At 38.6% G+C, this 22,395-nt stretch overlaps 1 protein-coding gene across 8 annotated transcripts in view; it reads right to left on the bottom strand.

Annotated features, from left to right (window-relative positions):
* The window catches only part of dmd (dystrophin), a 237,241-nt gene that overhangs the window by 114,080 nt on the left and 100,766 nt on the right, over positions 1 to 22,395 (bottom strand). For 7 of the 8 annotated variants that reach the window (XM_028468300.1, XM_028468321.1, XM_028468289.1 and 4 more), the window contains exons 10-23: positions 20,739 to 20,867; positions 19,072 to 19,167; positions 18,004 to 18,102; positions 17,719 to 17,900; positions 16,660 to 16,810; positions 15,127 to 15,246; positions 13,266 to 13,367; positions 10,902 to 11,009; positions 10,645 to 10,824; positions 7,797 to 7,975; positions 6,327 to 6,450; positions 5,099 to 5,177; positions 2,532 to 2,644; positions 2,205 to 2,333 (exon numbers count right to left, since the gene is read on the bottom strand). In XM_028468300.1, the coding sequence (XP_028324101.1) occupies positions 2,205 to 2,333; positions 2,532 to 2,644; positions 5,099 to 5,177; positions 6,327 to 6,450; positions 7,797 to 7,975; positions 10,645 to 10,824; positions 10,902 to 11,009; positions 13,266 to 13,367; positions 15,127 to 15,246; positions 16,660 to 16,810; positions 17,719 to 17,900; positions 18,004 to 18,102; positions 19,072 to 19,167; positions 20,739 to 20,867 (1,791 nt within the window). The remainder of the gene's footprint in view (positions 1 to 2,204; positions 2,334 to 2,531; positions 2,645 to 5,098; positions 5,178 to 6,326; positions 6,451 to 7,796; positions 7,976 to 10,644; positions 10,825 to 10,901; positions 11,010 to 13,265; positions 13,368 to 15,126; positions 15,247 to 16,659; positions 16,811 to 17,718; positions 17,901 to 18,003; positions 18,103 to 19,071; positions 19,168 to 20,738; positions 20,868 to 22,395) is intronic. The other variant, XM_028468349.1, reaches the window with a different exon arrangement.

The following is a 22,395-nucleotide window of genomic DNA, read 5'->3' on the forward strand; positions in this document are numbered from 1 at the left end:
GTTAAGTCAGTGGAGTTTGGGAGTAAAGTCAGATTCCATCTCTACTCCCAGCTTGATTTATTCTTCTGATTCTTTTCCTTTGTATATTTGTGAGGCTCTGCAATGATTAACGCCTCACTAAACTGTAGCTACTCTCTTTGAAGCATAGAGAACTATACGTATAGACAATATATTGTATGCCAATTATACCAGAGGGTCTCAGCTTGTGGCGGAAGACCAGATTAATTTTTGGTAGCCGTAAAATATGTTTTTTTTTTATTTTTTATAAATGAACAAAAAACAGTTCATTTTTTCTTGTTTTCATGAGAAAACAAGAATGTATTTCTCATGCAAATATGTTTGCTTTGGCTTTAAATAAAAGAAAGGTTAGTGAAGAAAGTTCAAATTCCAAATTTTATTGACAGCCTTACTATCCATTTCAAGAAAAAAAGTAAATATATATAATAAAACACAAAATACAAATAAAGCTCAATGTCATTTTTCTTGGTGTCTTGAACTCTTTGGAGAACATGCAAAAACCTCATTATACCCCTGTATAAAGTCATTCTTTACCTGTGTCGTCCAACATTGAAAAAATGTTGGCTTGTTACACTTACATTTTTTAAAAAGCTGTTATGTAAGGGTTTTAGTTTCTTGTATTCCATGTTTAGAGTCTCTAAATTAGTGATGCTTGACTATTTGTTACCGTTCTGTAAAGAAAGAATAAAGTTTTTTAGATTATACGTATTTTAGGTCCAGATGTTTAATTTGAAAAAATTCACAAAACATTGACTCATGGTTGACCATAACCAACATACTTACGTACTTACCTTCTTTTATGTTTGCAGCAGGATATTTAGCTAAGGCAATTGATAACTTGGTTTATTAATATTACCATATTAATCATTTTCTGTGCTATGGGAAAGCTAAACTAGAGTGCTTCTAGGTCTGTTCTAGGTCTTACTTTGTTCTGCACTACACATCAAAGGCAATGTCTCAGACAATACAATCTTTGAGCCACCACTAATTAGCAAAATACTACATATTAACAGTTTACTTGTTGCAAAACTGCTGAAATCTCAATGTTTAAATAACTACTTAAAGGGATCCTCCACTATTTTTACAAATGTGGCCTAAAACCTTTGAAATGTACTTATTAGAAGATCTATGCCTAACAAAAGACATTATTTTGCACCATATTCATTTTAAGAACTTTTAAAAATTGAACTACTTTACCATTTTAGAGCCTGTGTTCCACCATCTTGAAATCACGTGATTGGTGATGTCACAGCCCCATTTGCCGGTAAACGTGCTATTGTTTTCTATTGGAGTGAAACATTCACTTGTGCACACTTTCTCGCACACACCTACGTGTGCGAGAGAGCGCAACGAGTGTTGCACATGTGCAGAGGGCATTTATTATCCTCCATACCTTTAAAGATATCGATGTAAACCTTTTTTGTTTACTGAAAGAGGATAAAAACAGAAAAAACTGTGACCGCAGAGGGCGACTGTTCCAATTCTGCAGTTTCGTAGTACACAATGAAGCAGAGAAGAAGAGCTCTCATAAGGGACCTTCACTACCCCCTTAAACAGTGCGCTGACACGCTCTGGTGACTGAAGATTGCAAGTAAATTAATTACAGACTGTTAAAGAACTTCCCCCAAAAGGATTTTTTTCAGGTCACAACTGTTTCTATCTTCTGTTGGTAAACAAAAGAGGTTTAAATCGACAACTTTAGCTTTTCCTGATTATTTAGATCAACCAAAAGCAGCACAAGTTGGCATTTTGACTGAAAAAGCTGCTAAATGATCTAAACAGCAGGGTGAATGCTTCACTCAGACAGAAAACAATGGGATGTTTACAGGCAGTGGGGTCGTGTGACATCATCAATCACATGATTTCAAGATGGCGAAATACAGGTTTAAAAACTGTTAAGTAGTTTAAAAGTTAATAAAACAAATATGGTCCCGTGATGTGTTTTGTTAGGCATCTTCTAATAAGTACATTCCAAAGGTTTAGAAGATCCCTTTAACTGGTGCAGCCGTGTAACCACTACTGGTACTTACAGAAAAGTACTGCAGATGCATGAAAATAAAGAACAGGAGGGGGGAAAAGAAGCACAAATCATAGAAAAAAGTTCAATACAAATTAATTAGTTAATTAATAATAGGTAAAATCCTGAGGGGTTTTCATTAGCTCATTGGGTCAGACTCATTACTCACTCTGCATCGTTCCAGCTGGACTTTCAGTGGTTCTGCTTCTGCTGCTGGAGGAGTTTGGACTTTGAGCCAGTTCTCGCTGTTGTCCACCGCCTGTTCGCACTGGGAGTACAGGTTGTAGAAGGCCAGAACCTGCAGAACACCGAAGTCGCGCATCAGGAACAGTTCATGACGGATGACATTAACCACAAGCTACTCAGAGACCACCTTTGTTTAACAGTGTGGTGTGAATAGCTTTTCTTTTCTTTAGTGCATGCACCTGTGGAGCTTTGCAAGGTTATAGTGTGTGTGTGTGTGTGTGTGTGTGTGTGTGTGTGTGTGTGTGTGTACCTTTGTTTGATAAGCCAGCCATGCCAGCCTGTCTGCCAACAGGGCACAGAATCCCACCCAGCGCTGGTTCAGCTGCTCGGCCGCCTGGGCAATGTCATCGGCACGGCTCCCCTCTGAAGTGTGTGTGTGTGTGTGTGTGTGTGTGAGCACAGGAAGAAAGACTGTCACACAGAGACAAAGCTACACAACATGATTACTCTTTTTCTCTCTCTGTGGAGTGAATGTATATACATTTGAAACACACCCTTTACAATCATTGTACAAGTTTTCTCTCTTTTTTTTTTCTTCCTCTTGTCTGCACATGCTGTCAAAGGTCAACACTACAAGAAGTGCAATCATTATGAGACAGCAATGCATGTTTTGTTATTGCAATAAAAGAAAATGATTTATCTTATTGCTTAATCGTGACCATCACCAGCCCTCCCTAAGGAAGGGTAAGAAATCTTTTATTATAGGGAGGATATAAAAAGGGAGAGCAGTGTTACACCTAAGTGGAGAGGGAGGGGGAGGGGGAAGGGAGCAGGGAGGAGAGACTCAAGGTAGGAAATAGAAAGGGTGGGGAAGAATAGATTGTTTTCCAGTGAGGGTGAGATGTGAAGTTGTAGAATATATTGTGCTTATTATGTTGTGTAATCAAGCCAGTATAGTGACAAGTGTGAAGCTTAGCTATAATGGTGGTGGCTGTGAACAGGGGGAATGAGTGAGTGGTAGTATCTAAAGCAGGTATTTGGGTATTCGTGTCTAAAGTTAAGCCCAGTATGAGTTTTATCCCACATCCCAAGGCTTGCCTGTGCATCATATACCAGTATATGTGCAAAAAACCACTACCGCAAACCCAGGAACTGCCCCGGGCACGCAGATGCAGCCAGGACAGCAGAAAGAGTGGGGGCCAGGGAGCCCCAGGCCACCCCCCCCCACGGCCGAGCAACACCCCAGACGCCCCCCAAGATCCCAGGCTGAGAGGCAGCCACCGCCCCCCACACACACACCCGAGGAAGCCCCAAGCAGCCGAGCACCCAGCGCATCCCGCCACCGACCCCAACCCCCAACCCCAAGGCCCCCCGCCAGCATCCCACCCCACCACACCCAAGCACCCAACCCCCAAGGGGAGGGCCCAGAGAGCCCCCCGCCCGAGACCCCAGCAGCGGAGCCAAGGCTCACGCCCAGCAGACGGCCAGAGCCGCGCCGAACGGGCAGCCAGCGGGCACTCGCCGGCGGACCCAGAGCCAGCAGGGACCAGAACCCAGGCCAGAAGGACCCGGAACGGAAGCAGCACCAAGAGCAGCGGCCCCAGGGACAGCAGCCATGGCCATAGTCGCCGAGGGCACCAGGGGGATGCTGCAAGTTGCCCCGCCGGCCCCCAGGCACACCGACCAGGCACCCCAGAGCGCGCCAGATCGCCATTCCTTGATGCCGCCCGCGCGATGAGCCCTAGAAAGCCCCCCCCCCACCCAAGGGCCCAGCCACACCACAGAGCCCGGCTCACAGGGCGCCGCCCAAGCCGGGGTCACCCGGCGCCGCACCCACAGGCATGGTAGGGCACGGCCCGCACCACCCACAAGTTTTCTCTTAATTAAATATTAATATTAAAAATCTGTAACTATATCTGCTGACCTTCTGCCCATATTTATGCAATTTTATTAAATTTTTTTAACCTCACTTATTACATTGTCTTTTTGCACATGTAGTAATTCTTGTTTTATTCTATATAATTCTGTTGTGTTGTCCATTGTGTTCTTTGGTTTTAAGATTTTTGTTACTGACTTGTAAAACCAAACAGGAAAGTTAAAATTTCCTTGCATTGAAACTTTTATAATTTATTTTAACTTTTGATTGCACTGTTTTGCATTGCTTTTTGGATTCTGCACCATTGCTGTTGTCCTTCAGGACATTATAGTGTATTATTCTCATTTTTAAAAAAGGCTGTACTTTTTTTTTTTTCAATGGTTTGTTGTGTTGCAGAATTGCATTGTTTTAAGTAATAATGAATTTACTTTTCTTAATCCACTATTGCCTAGGGCACCGAATGACCTTACAATTACTTCTTCAATTACCTATATGCCCACAGAAAAACACCTTCCATTTTAACATTAAGTCGGACTGATAATTAGTGGATTATTTTTAATGGTAATGGACCAATTAAAAAAGCCTCCCAGCAAAAATAAAGAAAGAAATCTTCAGTGACTGAAACATGTAAAACCCTGAGTGGTTCTTGTAGGAAAAGAAGAAAAATCAATGCTTGCGTTGTAGAAATATAGATTTTCGCTCCCGCATCACAAAGGGCAAATTGGATCCCATCAGCTGGATGATAATTGGGGTTCAATAGAACAGCGCCGTCACACGTCTCATCAGGTGGGCAAAGAGGCTGGAGATGCCATCCTCTCGCTGTAATCCTGCTTTCATTATCCTCCCTACAAATGCCTGCTCTCGCATTCTTCTTCACGGTACAGCTGAAGAACATTTGAGCTACGCAGAATTAGCTAGCTGGGCTCGCAACACTTACTCAGAGGCAATAACTTATTTCACAATCAAAGTCTATCTAGTGTGTGTGTGTGTGTGTGTTTTACCCTGCTCCACCAGTGTTTGCGCCGTGCGCGTTGCCTCCTGCAGTTTTCGGTACTTTTCAGGCCGCTCTCTTTCTATCGCCTGTGGAAAGGGGCGGGGCATCGGGACAAAGGAAGAGAGAGAGAGGACTTTAAAGGAAAGGATGTTTACGTCACATAAAGAATAACACCCCCTTTAAAATCGAGGATAGAAGTCTTTTTGGGTGGGAGTCCTTCGACACTCTGATTTACTCACTAAGTTCAGCCACCACAGCGTGTCAGCGCACTAAGCTTTTCTTCTCTGCTTCATTGTCTACTGGTCACAGATTATTTTTCGGTTTTTATTCTCTTTCGGTGAACAAAAGAGGTTTACATCGACATCTTTCACTTTTCCTGATTATTTAGATCAACCAAAAGCAGCACAAACAGGCATTTTGACCGAAAAAGCTGCTAAATGATATAAAAAGCAGGTTGAATGTTTCACTCCAATAGGAAACAGGCAGAGGAGCCGTGTGACATCGTCAATCACGTGATTTCAAGATGGCGGAACACAGGATTTAAAACTGTCCCACTGCCATTTTTACAAGTTAATAAAACGAATATAGTTAAAAAAAAAATGCGATTTGTTAGGCATAGATCTTCTAATAAGTACATTTGTGAAAAGAGTGGAGGATCCCTTTAAAAGTTGAGCATTAATCAACATATTTGTTTCTGATGTACATAGTCGGTTCATTTAGATGGCTTTGACAAAGTAGACACATTATCAAGTTTAACCAAAGTTAGGGGGGTTTCAGTAAAAGGCTCACTATTCAGGTCAAATTTGCCACTAATTCACTATAAAAGATGTTACTTTCAAAACCCTCTCTTTTTGTCTCAAATCAATAGGACAATAATTAGATTTTTGTGCAAATATTTCTATTTCTATTGAAACCATGAGGATGTGCTCTACTGCTCTGTGTCAGATTGCTTGGTTCTTGTTTGTTTGTGTGCAGATATTAATATTCATGTGGGCTGGCTCTTTGAGAAAAGGCCACCAGTGTTACCACATCACACTGAATGCATAATCCCAGTTGGTCTGCGGTAGCTCTGCTTTATGGAAGGTAACCTTTATTTTCTCATACAACTATGCCAGGGAAACCTGTTTCATTAGCATCTCAGGTCACAGCGGATTAAGCTCTGCAGGCCGACCACGCACACACACACACACACACACACACACACACACACACACACACACACACAGTGTTTTTACCTGCACTTTGTCGTACAGATCCTGAATACTGCCATCCTTGCGGGACACTGAGAACTCGGGGCTCTGCAGGATTGCTTCGCCTCTAGTCATGTAGCTGTGCACCTCAGTGAAGTCCACGTCAAACCTAAATACACACACACACACACACACACACACACACACACATTAAACTGGGCTCAGGATCCCACACTGCACACAGTGGCTTAAAGGGAATTTTATATCAACCAGAAAATTGTGAGTTGAGATTCAATCTTCTAAAGCGGTTTGTTTTCTGTTTGTTTTGAACATCGGTTTCACTCGTGAACAATCATCCACTCACATTATGCTGTGGAGAAATCAGAAAATGATGACACATGCATCTGTTTTTTCATCAGTTTCAGGAGGATGTTTAGCTTCAGCAGAATCTTTGTGTGTGTGTTGGGGTCAACTCAACATTTGTACATTTTGTACATTCAGTATTTATCATGTTTTGGCCTGCATTGTTTAATTCATTCATTGGCTTGTTTGTTTATTTATGTATTTGTCTGCCGTGAACAGTCCAACTTAAAAAATAATGGTCACATTTTCAGGGATAATCCGAAATGGAACAACTGATTAGATTTTGGGGATGTATCGAATCAATGTAGTGATTCTGGATGACTTTGAAAAATCAACTGTCCTACCCTGACTTCCTCTTCTCTGTTCTCTTCCCCTTCACCTGGGTGTACCACTGCCCTCTGTTTTCATACAAGTGTTTCTTACCCTTACTTAGGTAGGATGGGTGATGGTCACAATTATGCAATTAAAATAATAAAAAATGCAACACTGTCGAGAAAAGATTGCACTACATATATAGTGTTAACCTTAGACAGCATGTGCAGACAAGGAAAAAAGAGAAGAAAAAAAAGAAAATGGATAAATCCTCTATGTTTAGCTCTATGAGCTGGTTTTACATTTAAACCCCAAAGCACATTTTTTCCTAATTTGAGGAGCTGGAAAGTCCAACCAAAAAGATGTACAGCAGATATTTTTGTATATTCTGAGAGAGTAGGTGAAGGTGTAGTAATACGCCAAATTTCAGTTTCCCATGTGATATAGTTCCTGAGATATTGGAAGCTGAAAATGGAAAAAAAAATTAGGACGTGCAAAAATCGTCACATACCCCCCACACTAAATTGGCCATATCTCAGAATGTATTCATCTGATCAAACTAAATATGTACAGTGTGCTTACTGAATAATCATGGAACAATTGGTTAAAATTTGGGAGTTTTTTGAGTCCGAAGTGCGTGATGGGGACGAGGGGAAATCAGAAAATGCTACTCACTGCTAAAGGCTAAAACTAACTCATGTCTACTATGTGAGTGCTCCATCACCTACCTGCTGAGATACGACAGCAGAAAGGGGTGCATGAAACTAAACATTCCACACATGTTAGACATCTTTCATCTACTGATACGGCTTCTAATCAGGCACACACACACACACACACCTCTTCCTCAGCTCAGAATCCACAACCACTTGTCTCTTCTTCTGTGGTGGTGGTGGCGACTCTCGGGTTTGACGCACGGCCGACACCTTCTCCCTCGTCACTATCTTGGTGACGGTGGAAGCGGTGGTGGTTGTGTGGGTCAGTTCGACGGGCTGGGGCGAGCTGGCAGTAGACGATAACTGGAAAAACATATTAGTGGAGGATCACGAAGTTGGAATCCAGAAACCGATTTCATGTTTCCTTCTAAGTGCAACGCCAAAATCTGTTCACCGTAATGTTCCTGGTTTTCCTATGATTTACGTCAAAACGTCCAAGGAACTGGATGACATGTTATTAAATCATTAAAAGCTCAGATTGAAATGCTATTTCATCATAGAGTAAATATAATATGTCGAGAACATAATGTGCAAAAATGGCAAAGCATTATTACGTGCATTTGAAGCTAAAAGTTGATGTAAATTACATATCTTACATTAAGTTTTATTATGTTAATGTTTATTTCGGACAAAAACAATTTAAAAATCCAAAATGAAAAAATTAAAAATGTATCATTCACCTGAAGTGCATTTCTGTAATGTTATGTGTATCACTTTCAGAGGCTGTTTTCAGTGTTTTTTGTTTCCTAATGTGTCAACTTATTGTTACTGTTGTCTTGATTTCTTTTTTCTATCACATATGTTTGTCATGTTAATGTATTTTATTTGCTTTTTTAACATCATGGTCAGGGGACGACAGATGAAAAATAGCCTCCTTGGTTAATTCTGGCTCTTTTTACCCATGTTTTTTCATGTTTATTTGAAGTTATTTCTATTTCTATGTATTTATTTGTCTTTTATCAGTTGATTTTTTTTTTATAGAGCCAAATTACTGTATCTATACTTACAGACAGAACGTTATTTAATACTAATAAGGGTTGTGAAGTTAAATGCATGTTGCTATACAATCATTTTGTATGGATGGGGTGAGTTGGGGGCCCCTGGGATCCAAACTAGCTTAGGGCCCTAATTTAGTCAGGTTCAATGAGCTGAGACGTTGAAAGTCACTGAACTGGCCTGTGTTTCAGAAGTTAGATGAAAAACTTCTAATATTGACAAATTAATGTGCCTTCGAGAAGTTTGTTTTGCTCTGAAATGAGGCATTTTAAACACAAACCAGTGCTTAATTTTTTTAATGAGCACATTTATTTTAATAGGAATCGACCGCTTTGTGTAACCAAGCTTGAAAACCCAGGGTGGAGACGTTTATGGGAGGAAAACCACACCTGAAGTTGAGAGTTTAAACAGAAAAAATGCGTTTTTTTCTTTTCTCACATGATCTTTTTCACCCGCAGGTACCGCCGTGTCATTTCATTACACACTGTGGTTGGATGCAGGCTGTAATTAACAGCTTTTTCTCTGTTACATCAATGGTGACAGTAGTGCTCTGGACCCCTGGTGCTGCCTTTTATCCCTCATCTCTTAAACGTCTTCCGGCTGCTGCTTTTTAATCAGGATTCTCTTTAAGCCGTTTTATTTCCTGCTGCTTTTCATTATGTAACGGTGAACTGAGTGACAGCAGAGTGAGCAGAATGAGCTTTTAGGGCACATCAAATGTTCAGCAGGAGCAAATATCTTTTAAGTGTGAAAGGCAGGGTTGAGGTTTGTCCTAAAGCAACATTTCTACAGTTTGACGAGGAATTCCAAAACCTCAAAACAATGGATCGTAGCGGCGTACATACTCTCTATATTTTCCAATTACAATCAAGTGTGTATAAGAGTATTCAATTATTCATGTTCAATTACAATTACAGTGATCAACATTTTTTTTAATTACAATTATTCTTTTCCCCCTGAAAGTCAATTACAATAACGCTCTCAATTACAAACATTCAATTGCAATTAATCGCAATTACTAAGCATGAAATAAATGACCCCATAAACCTGTAGATTGGGTGATAATTAAAAAAAAAAAAAAAAAAATCAAAAATCTATTTTAATTTTTTTTAGAAATTTCAACCGACCCCACATGGAGCCTCGACCGCAAGGTTGAAAAACACTGATTTAGAGGCTCCAGAAGAGATTTATGTCTATAGTTTTTATCTTATGTGGACATCTAACGCCTGGGGTGGGACCAAGACTGACACTTTGTTGATTTTCATCTCTCTCTCAAGTACCCCCTGTAGTGCTATCACGTACCCCTAGGGCAGAGGTAGCAACTTTTATCACAGCGGGGCCACAAAAATGTGTTAGTTTGAACGGAGGGCCACATGATCAACGTTCATGTCAGCATTTAGAATAATGAGTGATCTGAACATTATTACAGAAAAGAACAGAGTTTTTATAGTAATTTTGTGTGTTTTTGGAGTCATATTGTGTATTTGTGCTATCATTTTGTATTTTTTGGAGTAATTTTTGTGTATTTCTGTTGTTGTTTTGCTTGTTTGTTAGTACTGTGGGTTTGCAGAGTCATTTTTTATGTTTTTCTAGTTTTTTGGTTTACTTTTGTTGTCATTTTCTCTAATTTTGTATATTACTGTTGTCGTTTTGTTAATTTTTGTAGTATTTTCTGTGTTCTCATGTCTTTTCCTGTATTTTCCTGCAATGTCTTACTTCTTTGTGTTTTTTAATGTATTCTTGCTCTTGTTTTGTGTACTTTTACTTTGGGGGTCGCATAAAATTAGACCTAGGGCCGAATCTGGCCCCCGGTCTGCACTAGGGGTACATGTACCCCCATTTGAGAAAAACTGGCTTACACCATAAAACTATAATATGGTTTAATTAAATTGTAATTAACAGTTTGTATAGAATTTCCAAAGCTAATTACAATTACAGTCATAATTACATCATGATTGTAATGATTTCCACAGTACCTGGGAGGTGCTGGTCTCCAGGTTCTGTACAAGTTGGTCCCAGCGCTGAGCAAAGCTGTCCAGTCTGGCTTCCAGTTTACTGGCCACATCTTTGTTCTTAACGCTGGACAGGAGGTCCTGGCTAATGGTGCACAGCTTGTCCATAGTGGGACGCTTTACCTCCAGATCGGCCTTCACCGTCTGTTAGAAAAACACGACCATCACGAACACTTTAGCACAATACGAATTCACACAGAGGGAGAATGAGAGGAACTCACAGCCAGACGACGCAGACAAGCCACCGTCTCTGCCTGGTCCTTCAGGTTGGACGTCTTGATGGAGCGAACCACTTCCTCTTTCTGAGTCAGCCAGGAATCAAACAAACACTGGGTGGAGAAAAGAGAAGCAAAATGGTCACTAGGAGACAAAATGTTCATCAAGTTAAAGCATATGTGTCAAACTAGAGGCCTAGGGGCCAAATCAGCCCCTTTAGAGCATCAAATTCAGCGTGCTCAAAAAAAGTGAAAAAGATGGAAAACAAGTTCTGATAACTACGGCCGGGATTCCGCAACGTCGAATAGCACGTACCATGTTCTACAGAATTCAGTGAAATGACTCGGTTCCAGCAAGTAAAACAAATGAAACCATGTGATGTAAAATGGTAATCTACGTTGAATAACCTTTGAAACGATATATCACACGACTATGTTCCGATAAATTTAGAAATGACCAGAAAAGGGGGTGGGCCCACTTCTCCATCAAATTTCAATGCCTTTTCAACACATTTTTCCACTTTCAAGACATTTTTGGCACTTATAAATTCTTTCTACCACTTTTTCAACTAATGTTGCATATGTTTACGCATTATTGTCACAATTCCTGCCTATGTTTGCCAATTTAACCACATTCACAATTTGTCATGCCCATTATTTTCCAGTTTAAACTAATTGTTCCAACTTTTTAAATTACATGACTGAAATGTTTATTGTAATTGAACTTTACTAATTGTGAACGTAATTGGAATTGATTTCAGGGGAAAAATAAAAAATTTAATTTTAATTGTAATTAGAAAAAAAAATACTGGTCAACGTGATTGTAATTACGCATGGATAATTGAAGACAATTGTAATTTAAAAATGTAACTGACTCCAACCCTGAGAGCTAAACAAGTGATAAAAGCCAACGGATGAAGAGTAAAGGGTGACGCCATGGGAAAGGTGCTCCATTTAATTGGTTGATTTTATCAAATTAATTTGTTCAAGTGAATGTCAAAGCCACGGAGCATAACCAAGGATTCCTTGTTGTGAAGCTGAGTAAAGTGAAACGGCTGATCTCACCTGCTACGCTGAGCTATTACACCTCCACTAATGGGTCCCTGATGGCTACACGACACCCACAATTAACACACAATGTAAACAGACAACGAAGCATCAGCGCGAGGATCAGGAAAACCCATTATTTTATCTTTCTATTGTGTAGTTACCTTAAAAATTTACATTAAATAAAAAATGTGGTGTTTTTATTTCAAATTTAAGAGAAAAGCCTTTGCTGAAGAATTGGACGTCTTTTTCTTAATGAATGGAAAAATAAACTGAAGGATTTGACCTGAAGGCCAGCCATGCTTATTTATTAATGTGATTTTAATTAAAGCTCATATTATGTTTGTCAGTTAAGTCCTGTGTTTTTTTTTTTCCTCCTTAATTAATAACCACACAGCACAAGCAAATCCCATATCGTAACACGTTTAATTCCTTCTCCTAATGTTGGCTAACAGTGATGAATTCAGGAGATTTAGGAAATTGTTCTGTTTACCTGCTCGGATCTTTTTTGGCCAAATATTTGAGCAATAAATAGACGTCACGCAAAATTGTGAGAGGCAGTTTTCATGGAAAAAAAAAATATCTAGCTAACATATACAGTAGCATGTTTTGGCAGGGGTATTACACTTTTAGTGAAGTTAAGGAGATGGTGCCTGATTAACAGAGTAGCTGCATGTCACCACCATGTGCACACAAAAACACAAAATAAAAAAAATAATTAAAACGATGACAAAAAGGCACATAATGACTCTAAAAACACCAAAACTGACAAAATACACAAAAGGACAACATGATTGCACAAAATAACTAAAAACCCACAAAATGATTAAAAAAATACACAAAAGGATCACAAAAATGCACAAAAATGACACTAAATATAAAAAACTGAGTTCAAACCACAAAATGGAAATTCCCAAATTGAGTCCAAAAACACAAAGTGAGAGAAAAATATATACAAAATGAAAAAAATATATACACAAACACAAAATACAACAAAAACACACAAAATGACTCCCAAAAATGTGCCTTTGGATCAGACGATCAGGGTTTTGTGACAACCGCCATGATAAAAACTTTGTATGTTAGGCAGAGACAGCGTGTGTTCAACAGAATAACAAATAAGAAGCATTTTAGGTTTAAAAGCTGAGTTTTAAAACTAAAGTTACAATAGCCTGCCTTTAATTTTAGCTAAAGTGTATGAAAACCTTTTTTTTTTTTTTTTTTTTAAAATGAACGTTAAAGAAATCCCTTTATTGGAGCTTGGAGAACAGCACAAAGAGTGAACACAAGTATGCTAAAAATGGCGTGACACATGATTCCCACCTGTTCATTGGTGAAATGCTGCCATTTTAAAAGAATCTCCTGTAGAAGGATCCACCTGTCTTCAGTCCATCGACATATGGCTGCCCAGCGGTCACCAAGCACCTGCAAAAATGCAAAGTACAAAAACACACTGTTGTTTGTTGCCATCACCACTACACAATAGTAAATGCCTCAGAATAGACTTTAAAGTTCTGCTGCTGCTGGTGTATAAATCTGTGAATGTTTTTTTTTTGGTCCAGAATCCATTAGTGAGATGTTAGTCAGGTCTGAATCCAGCATGGTCAGATAGTGGAGCCCAGGGTTCACAGCAAACACGGTGATGTTGCTTTTAGTTAATATGCTGCAAAGAAACTGCCACCTGTGAGGAAGACTGGCAGTTGACAGTCAAAACATGTCAGGAGATAATATTTCCTGAAAAAAAAAGGTTGCCTGAAAAAATGAAACCTTAACATATACTGCACTAGAATTGTATTTAAGAAGAAGATTAGAACATTAAACATATTTTAATGACTAGTGCAGGTGGGCTTTTAAATGCTTTATTCGTTAAAAAGTTGCATTTTTCTTATGCACATGATCTGAGGCTTGTGTAACTCTTCTGTTTGAGAGTGACTTTGGTTTTATTTCAAAAGGCAGAGACAAACCCCGACAGTGTTTCTATTGAACACAGTCATCAAGGTGACAGAGGGCTAACAGGGGGAGAAGAAGTGGAAAAAAGAGGTGAGGGGCGAGCGAGCAAGTGAGTGAGTGAGAGAGAGAGGCGCAGCAGGTTAATCTTAAGATGAATCGTATGTAATTAATCAAGTGGCAGCGAAACAGCAGGAAAAAAAACAGGGAGGACGCTTTTTCTCTAACATCCCAGCTTTTCTCCTTCATCGATTCATCTCTCTTATCTGGTGTTCAGTAATAAACGGCACCGCAGGAAACAACGCTCACTGAAGCAGTGTTTGAAAAGTGACGTTTCATTGGCTTTCCACTAAATTAAGTGTGATAATCCATTTGTGTGGTATTACCAATGGGTTTCCTGCTTTATAATTGTTTAGCAGTTACATTAACAAACCCAAATGCAGGCATGGTTACGTCGATTACACCTTTAGTTTTTGAAAGACGGCAAAATAATGTATTTTTGTTTGTCTGTGAATACTAAACACTTTATTTTATTCCAAACACTTTCCTTGAGAGCATTTGTCTTTTTTACATGTTCAGGTTTTCTTATATTCAGGCAACTTTTTTCAGGAAATGTACTTTGATCTCATGTTATGTTTCGACTGTCAACTGCCAGTGTTCCTCAGAGGCATCTGATGATCGCTGCTGATTGTCCTTTTGAGTTTTTTACAATACTAGCTCATGGTGGTTTTGTAAAGTTCTCGTGATCGCAAATGTGGTCCTGACCCCAAGGTTGAGAACTTTACATTATAGTGGCCCTTTAACATGAATAAGAATAAGCAATCAGAAGCTAATGTACACAGAAGCAGCAATTCAAGTAAAAACTGCTTCAGGAGATATCTGGTCTAATGTTGGGATTATATAGACGTTACCAAGCAGGATGAACTGAGCAGTCATGTATCAGCAACTAAGACAAGCGTGGAAAATTAATGGTTCAGGAAAGCAGCTGAGTCTGGCTCCTATGGCTCAGGCTGACGGCAAGAAAACATACAGAATAAACAAAATCAGCAGAAAACCAAGAGGGAACAAGCACGCGTAATTACACCAAACTGAGGAACAATGCTATCTCCGGTTTAATTTATTTTCCCGGAGAAACAATAGCAGAAGGCGACGAGAAGAATAAGGAAAATGCTAAACAAGTCGAGGACAGGAAAACAACCTCTTAGAGAGAAATTAAAATGTGAAACCTTGGACTTGCCTGTAGTTTATTCTCCAAGGCTGCGGTGGCGCTGTCTCCACTGTTCTCATCCACCACCACCACCATGTGGGTCAGAGAGTTCACCCTCACCTGCTCCAGCTCCAGGTCCTCCTGCAAGAGCTACACACACACAAAAAAAAAACATAAAACATTTTAAATAATTCTGTTATGTATCTATTATTATTTTATAGACATGAACCAGACCCGGTCAGGGTCGAGCCAGGCGTTTGGTCATTAGTAAGCAAGTTAATAAATAAAACATTGGGGGTAATGCATTGCCATGAATCTAACTATTTCACAATTCACAATTTGCAAGTCACGATACCATATATCCTGACATACTCTGATACTAAACAATACGATATATCGCAATATCAATAATTACACATTTTCTCTTTATAGGTACAAAATGATGTGAAGTGTAATTCAAGTTCAAATACCAAAAACAAGTGGTATGTTTATCAAACTGCCAAATTACATTTTTCAAAAAAGTGTAACTTTTGCTTTTACAACAGATTCTAATTCTGTTGTGTTCCTAAATTCTTAAAGAAGTAACACCACATAGAAGGCACCGATTGGACAGTTGTGCGTGCTGAAAAAAAACAGCAACTTTTCGCAACGTTTAGCAACAAACCATGTTTAAAAAAATGTAATGAAATTCTTTTATGTTACGTTTAACCAGATTTACAGCAATATTTGTGAAATTTGTGATGTTGACTTTTCTCGTAAAAATCTAATGTTAATGTTAAATCTAAATGTTATATATTCAAAAAAATCTAAATGTTAAATCTAAATCTCAATGTCAAAATATTACATTTAGATATAAATGCTAAATCTAAATGCTAAATGTTAAATGTAAATGTAAATCTAAATTTTGAATGTTAAATGTTACATATTAAATCTAAATCTTAAATGTTAAATCTAAAACTAAATTGGTCCTAATCTGGTCTTAATCTGCCTCCAGTAATAAAGCCATAAGGAGCTTGTTTAAGCACAAATGTGATTTTTAATTTCAGATCATTTCAATTAATTTAGATACAACATTTTTTTTTAATCAGGAGATGGTTTCATTATTACAATCCATTGCCTAAATTGTATTAATCTGTCATACACTCTAGGTTCATTACTCCAAAGAAATGTGTTAAGAAGCGTGGAACCTTCTTTTCATTTTTAAATCAAAGACTGAGCAGTTGTCTACGCTTTAACTTGTAAATTAGCAGATGATTCAATTACTGCTCAGCAAATGTCATCAGTGATGTCTTGTTTGAAGTTATTAAAAATGCACATGGTAATGTCGAAGAAAACGACTGTTTAAAACCATTTATTTTTCTAAATGTCAATATACATGATTGGAAATGACTCACTTCCACCACTTTTCATGTTTTGTCAAAACATCAATGGTGAGTGTTCTTTATCGAGCTGTCATTTAATGGCAAACATGATTCCTGAAGGTGTTTTTCTGCCAGTATCTGTAAAGATAGATGCTGTAATGATGTGTGTGTGTGTGTGTGTCTCAAGCCAGCTGAGACAAACCTTGTGTTCCTCTACTTGATGTTTGACGTCCTCCAGGTCAGGACCCAGCGGCTGGGAGCCCATCTTCTTAATGCGAGCCTCTGTCACATCCAACCAGTTTGTGAGCTGCTGGAGCTGCTGGTGCTGCAGCTCCATCAGGACCTCGTGGAGTCTGGGAGGGAAACGTAACACACACACGCACAGAGCTGTCAGTTACACTGTCAGAAACCTGAACTACACCAGTGTGCTTGACAAAGGAGGTCAGAAGGTTAGAGTTCCAGGTTGTGGCGTAATAAGCAAAAGATGCTAACACAGCCTGTTCCTTACTTTTACTCGCGAGACACTGGGAGGGGCTCGCAAGATGCCTTCAAGAAACTAAGAATATTTGAGCCCATTTTTGCTTCTTTTTATCATTTTTCTGCAAATGCACCAAACTTGCCATATTTTAACCTATTTTCATTGTTTTTTTCTTGCCATGTTTTGCTCCATTTGATGCAGTTGTGCTACATTACTCCAATTTCTGCCACTTCTCCATCAATTGTTTGCAATTGTTTATACTTTCAAGACATTTTCGGCACTTTTAAAACCTTTTTACCACTGTTTCCATCTAATGTAATATGTTAAACTCTTTCCACCATATTTCATGTTTATTTCTGCCAATTTAACCACATTCTTGATTTGTCATGCCCATCATTGGAACTAATTGTTCCTACTTTTTAAATTACATTAATCCAACCATCCCTCCCCGATTTCTGCCACTTTTCAACCAATATTGACACTTTGAACACTTTTTTTTTTACCACTTTTTCCACTCTAATTTTCAACTTTTTACCAATTTCTGTGGTTGTTAAAATCCCATTTCACCATCTTTTTCACCACTTTTAACTAATTTTTTGTTTAAAGGCTTCACATATGAGAGAAATGTGACGTTTATGTAATATCATAGTAATTGAGCATTTCTTGAATTAACTCATTTTGTCAGACTTTTGAGTGAATAAAAAGTTTACCAGATGAAACAACTTTAAATATCTCCCCAAATGTGAGCTTTAACCAACAAACAGTTATTTCTTCTACATTCACCTGCTCTGTCGTTCCATGCTTGCCACTCTCAGGTGCTCCCATCGTGAGTTCAGGAGGCTCATTTGCTCCCTGATTTCAGAGTCCTCCTCCTCGCTCAGATTCCCCTCCCCCAGCAGGGCGGCACCAGCCCGGAGCACTCGCCCCACGGCGCCCTGGTGAGTGGTCAGCTCCACCATGTAGCCCTGATTCACACACACACACACACACACACACACACAAATGCATCTCACACAATGATTTCCTTTGTTTTATTTATATCACAAATGTCCCTCCTCCATCTCCTACCTCATGCGTGTGGAACTGCTCCTTCACTTCCTCCACTTGGTTGGTGATTGAAGGCTGAGCCTGGAGTCCATCCTCAGCCGATAGTAGCCATGTTAACACCTTTAAAACAAGAGCTTCATTAATGCAACACGTCTTAAGGATGAGGGTGTTCTCAACCTTGGGGCCACGAGATACTGGGAGGGCCAGATGCCTTCAAGAAACTAGGAATATTCAATGAACAATTTGAGCCCATTTTTGCCAATTTTTTTTCACCTTTTATCTGTAACTACATCAAATTTGCCATTTTTCAACCTATTTTCATAAACTTTTTCTTGCCATATTTTTGCTGGTTTTAATGCATTTTTGCTCCATTACTCTCATTTCTGCCTCTTCACACTTAAATTTCAATGCCTTTCCTGCACAATATTCCCTTTTTCAAGTCATTTTCAGCACTTATAAACCCTTTCCACCATGTTTCCCACCTAATTTCGCATATGATGACCCATTATTGTCACTTTTAACCTAATTTCACCTACTTCATGCTTATTTTAGCCAAATTAACCACATTCACCATTTGTCATGCCCATTATTTGCCAGTTTAAACTAATTGTTCCTACTTTTTGAATTACATTACGCTATTAACCCCCCCTCCCAGCATCTTTGCTAATTTTAAGCCAATATTGAAACTTTGATCCATTTTACCACTGTTTGTCTGTTTTTGGCCACTAATTTGCAACTTTTAATGAATTTCTACGGTTTTCAAAATCTCAACAAAATTTACTAAATTTCACCAGCATTTTTGATCACTTTTAACCCATTTTATTTCTGACAAAAAACAAAGTTGAAGATGACTATATATTTAAACAAGGGCACAAATAAATAATAAATAAATAAATGTGGTTATCTCAGATTCATAGAACAATGGACCATCATTTTGTTGACTTTATGGATGGGCCCCAACAAGCTCTCCCCTTTATTCCCCTTTATAGATGACCCTGTTTCCACCTTAAGGTACAGTGGGGCTCATAAGCTGAAAAGGTTGAGAACCACTGCTTGAAACAACACCATAGATGGTGTGACGGGATGCACCTCTTCCAGAGCAGCCTGGTAGCTTTCCAAACTGGTGGAGCCTGGAGGCAGAGGACTCAGGCCCCGCTGTAGCTCCTCCTGGCCTGGGCTCAGGAACTAAAAAAGACAAATTAGATAAAAAAGGTGAGGGAGGATAAGACGGGCTGAGAGTAACAAGCAGCAAAAAAAAAAAAAAAGTAGAGAACAGAGAGATGGAGTAACAAAGAGAGGAGTGTTAGTCTTTCCAGCTGACAAACACTTGTGGCCTTTGTCCAGCTCTAACAACTCATCTTCTTTATCTCTCGGACTCACACGCTCTTTCTTCCTTTTACCGTATCTCTCCTTGTGTTCCTGCTGCTGATCTGGACTCTAACAACCTCTCTTCTTTAGTACCAGCTCTGTGCTTCGTCATAGACGTTGGTAATAAGAGCCTGAAAATACACTGAACACATCCAATGTGCTGATATGTCCTGACGCTATCTCTGAAGCTGCTTTAGTTTAAAGAATGGGAAATTTAACATGGATATTGCTCGTTTCTGGTCACTTGGTCAAAGGGACCAAATGCAATGGCTGGATTGATTCGAACAATTTATAAAGAATAAAGAACCTTCTTTCAACAACGTTGGGTGAATTTACATCGTATATAAATATATTTATGACATCCAATTCAAACACTGAATAACTCAGGCAAAGGATTTTTCTAATAGAAAACATGATGATGAAAAATGGCAAGATAATTTATCCTTGTGAAGCCGAGAGAAAAGAAAAGAGAGGGTCAGATGAAATCTAGTTAGCGCCAGCTAGCTTAGCCTAGCTAGCATTAGCTAGGTTGGCTTTAGTCTGCTTATGAAGCTACAGGAATGTTGTTACGTGTACAAAAATATGAAGTCAACTACATGAAATGATTTGAGTGTAGCCTCCAAAACAAAAACACACAAGACATTTATATTTCAGCATTTTGTTGTCCTTTTAGCACACACGTTGACTCATTTAGCCGAGTCGGAGCACTCGTAACCAATGGTCCTGGCTTCTCGTAATTTAATGTTTCCAATATATAATAATATAAAATGTACTTTGTGTCCATCCCAGTCATTTATGTACAATGTCTTTTTTATTTTTTTAATCACATGTCTTTCGATAATTTGTGGGCAGAGCTTGGGTAGATTGTGGAAAGTGTAAGAGTTTAATGTTTAACATTTTAAAATAACCATTTAATTCCATAGAAAATCATATAGAATGGATTAGTCTAATGCAGGGTTTTTCAACCTTGGGGACGTGACCCGATGTGGAATGTAAATGGGGTTGCCGGAAATGTCTAGTAATAAATTCTGTATTTTCACTTCATCAAATATAAATCCAAAATCCAATATATAATATAATATAATATGAATAAATAAATATTATAATATATATATATATACACATATATATACAGTATATATTTAAATCACTAATCTTGGCTACTCTGTGTTTGTAACACAGTATAACAAACATGATCAAAAGCTAATTCTAGAAGGAAAATAAAGTCTTTGGGGTCACTAGAAATTTGTGATATTGAACTGGGGTCACGATCCAAAGTCATTAGTCTATAAGCAGACAAATCAACAGATGCTCAGCCACAACATGCATGACCACATCAGACAAACAGGAATTTGGCGCTAACGGTTAGCGTTGTTAAAAACACGGACCTGCTCAGTAAAACGCCTCCTCTTTTGCTCGGGCGACTGGACATATGCAGCCTGGGTGTAGGCATAGCTTTTATAGCGAGGCTGAGGGGACGGGGTCCGTACTCGCCCCTGAGCCACGCTCACTGTGATCTGAGAGAGAGAAACAGGAAAGGAGAGAGAAAGAGCGGAGGGCAGGATGGAGAGAAGGAAAGAAAATGAAGCAAGAGGAGGCTTAACGGACAGCGGACAAATTAAAAAAGACAGGTAGACGACATGGAAAGCAGAATAAACCATGTGATGAGAAAGAAAAGCAGATTTAAAGACAAATACTCTCCCATGAGCTCTGTTTCATCCAAAATTCGAGGTGATTTTAGATTAGCGTTGATACTTTTTGACCAAAATCATACACAAACATGGAGTCTTACTGTTACTATGTGCACAGTTTGAATTAACTTGATGTTTCCTATTCAGTGTGGTTTTTTTATTAGGGGCTAAATGCACAAAATGACTGCAAAAAACACAAAATGACAGAAAAATGTAGAAAGTGACTCCAAAAATGTACAAAATTACAGTGAAATACACAAAAGGACGACATAAATAAGATTACTTATAGATAAGACAACAAAAATACACAAAAATATACAAAATGACAGAGCACACAAAAGGAGTTAACACACAAAGTAACAAGAAAAATACAGTAAACAACTACAAAACACACAGAACAATGAAATAGACAAAATAAAAATACAAAACTACAACGAAAATAGACAAAATAACAAAACAATACAGAAAAAGACTCCAATGACAAACAAAACAACAAGAACAATATACAAAAATGACAGAAAAACCCACAAAAAAACAAGAACACTGAACCCTTTGTTCTTTCCTGTGTTAATGCTCATATTGGTCATTCTTCTAAATGCTGATTAAAAGTTTATAATGCTGCCCTTAGATCAGACAATCACATTTTTGGTATAAAAGTTGCCCATCTCAGCCTTAGGTAATCTACAGTTTCATGTAGTGTGTTTTTTAGGAATTCCTTATATATTTAAATTATGTTTTTATTGGTACGTTGACAACAGATTGTGGTCTGTACATTTTAGTGTAGTTGGATGAAAGCTCAGCCGACATGAGAGAAGAACGCAGAGACAAACAGAGACATACTGTATGTCTGACGCACTATGAGGAGGAAATGAAAGACAATGAAAGACAATGAAAGACTCCATTTAAAGCAAACCACAAATGTCTCCTTAACCCTCCTATATCCTTGGGGTCACTTTGACCCCATTTAATGCTTATCATTTAAAAAATAATAGTTCACTAATTTCTTTGCTTCATATTTAATGACTTTAACCCTAAGGGTAAAATGTGTTGTCATATTTCAGGAAAACAGGCGGTTTAAAAGTGACTTTTAGTCAAAGGTTGGTGTGAACTTTTAGTTTTATTTTTTTGGCACTTTATGTGGCACACAAAAAACCTGTTCACCCTGCTGTGAATTTACTACTGGTTTCTAAGCAACAACCTGCACATGTTGCGCAGCAATATTATAAAATGCTCCAAACCGCCGACGATTAAACAGAACACAAGGTTTTGGACGAAGCCTTCAGGACAGGAATTGTGGGTGGGTTTTTTTTGCTTTCGGGTAATTTCTCCCTCAAAGACAGACACAATTACATGA

This window comes from Gouania willdenowi, chromosome 2, assembly GCF_900634775.1.
Source record: "Gouania willdenowi chromosome 2, fGouWil2.1, whole genome shotgun sequence".
NCBI classification, from domain to species: domain Eukaryota; kingdom Metazoa; phylum Chordata; class Actinopteri; order Blenniiformes; family Gobiesocidae; genus Gouania; species Gouania willdenowi.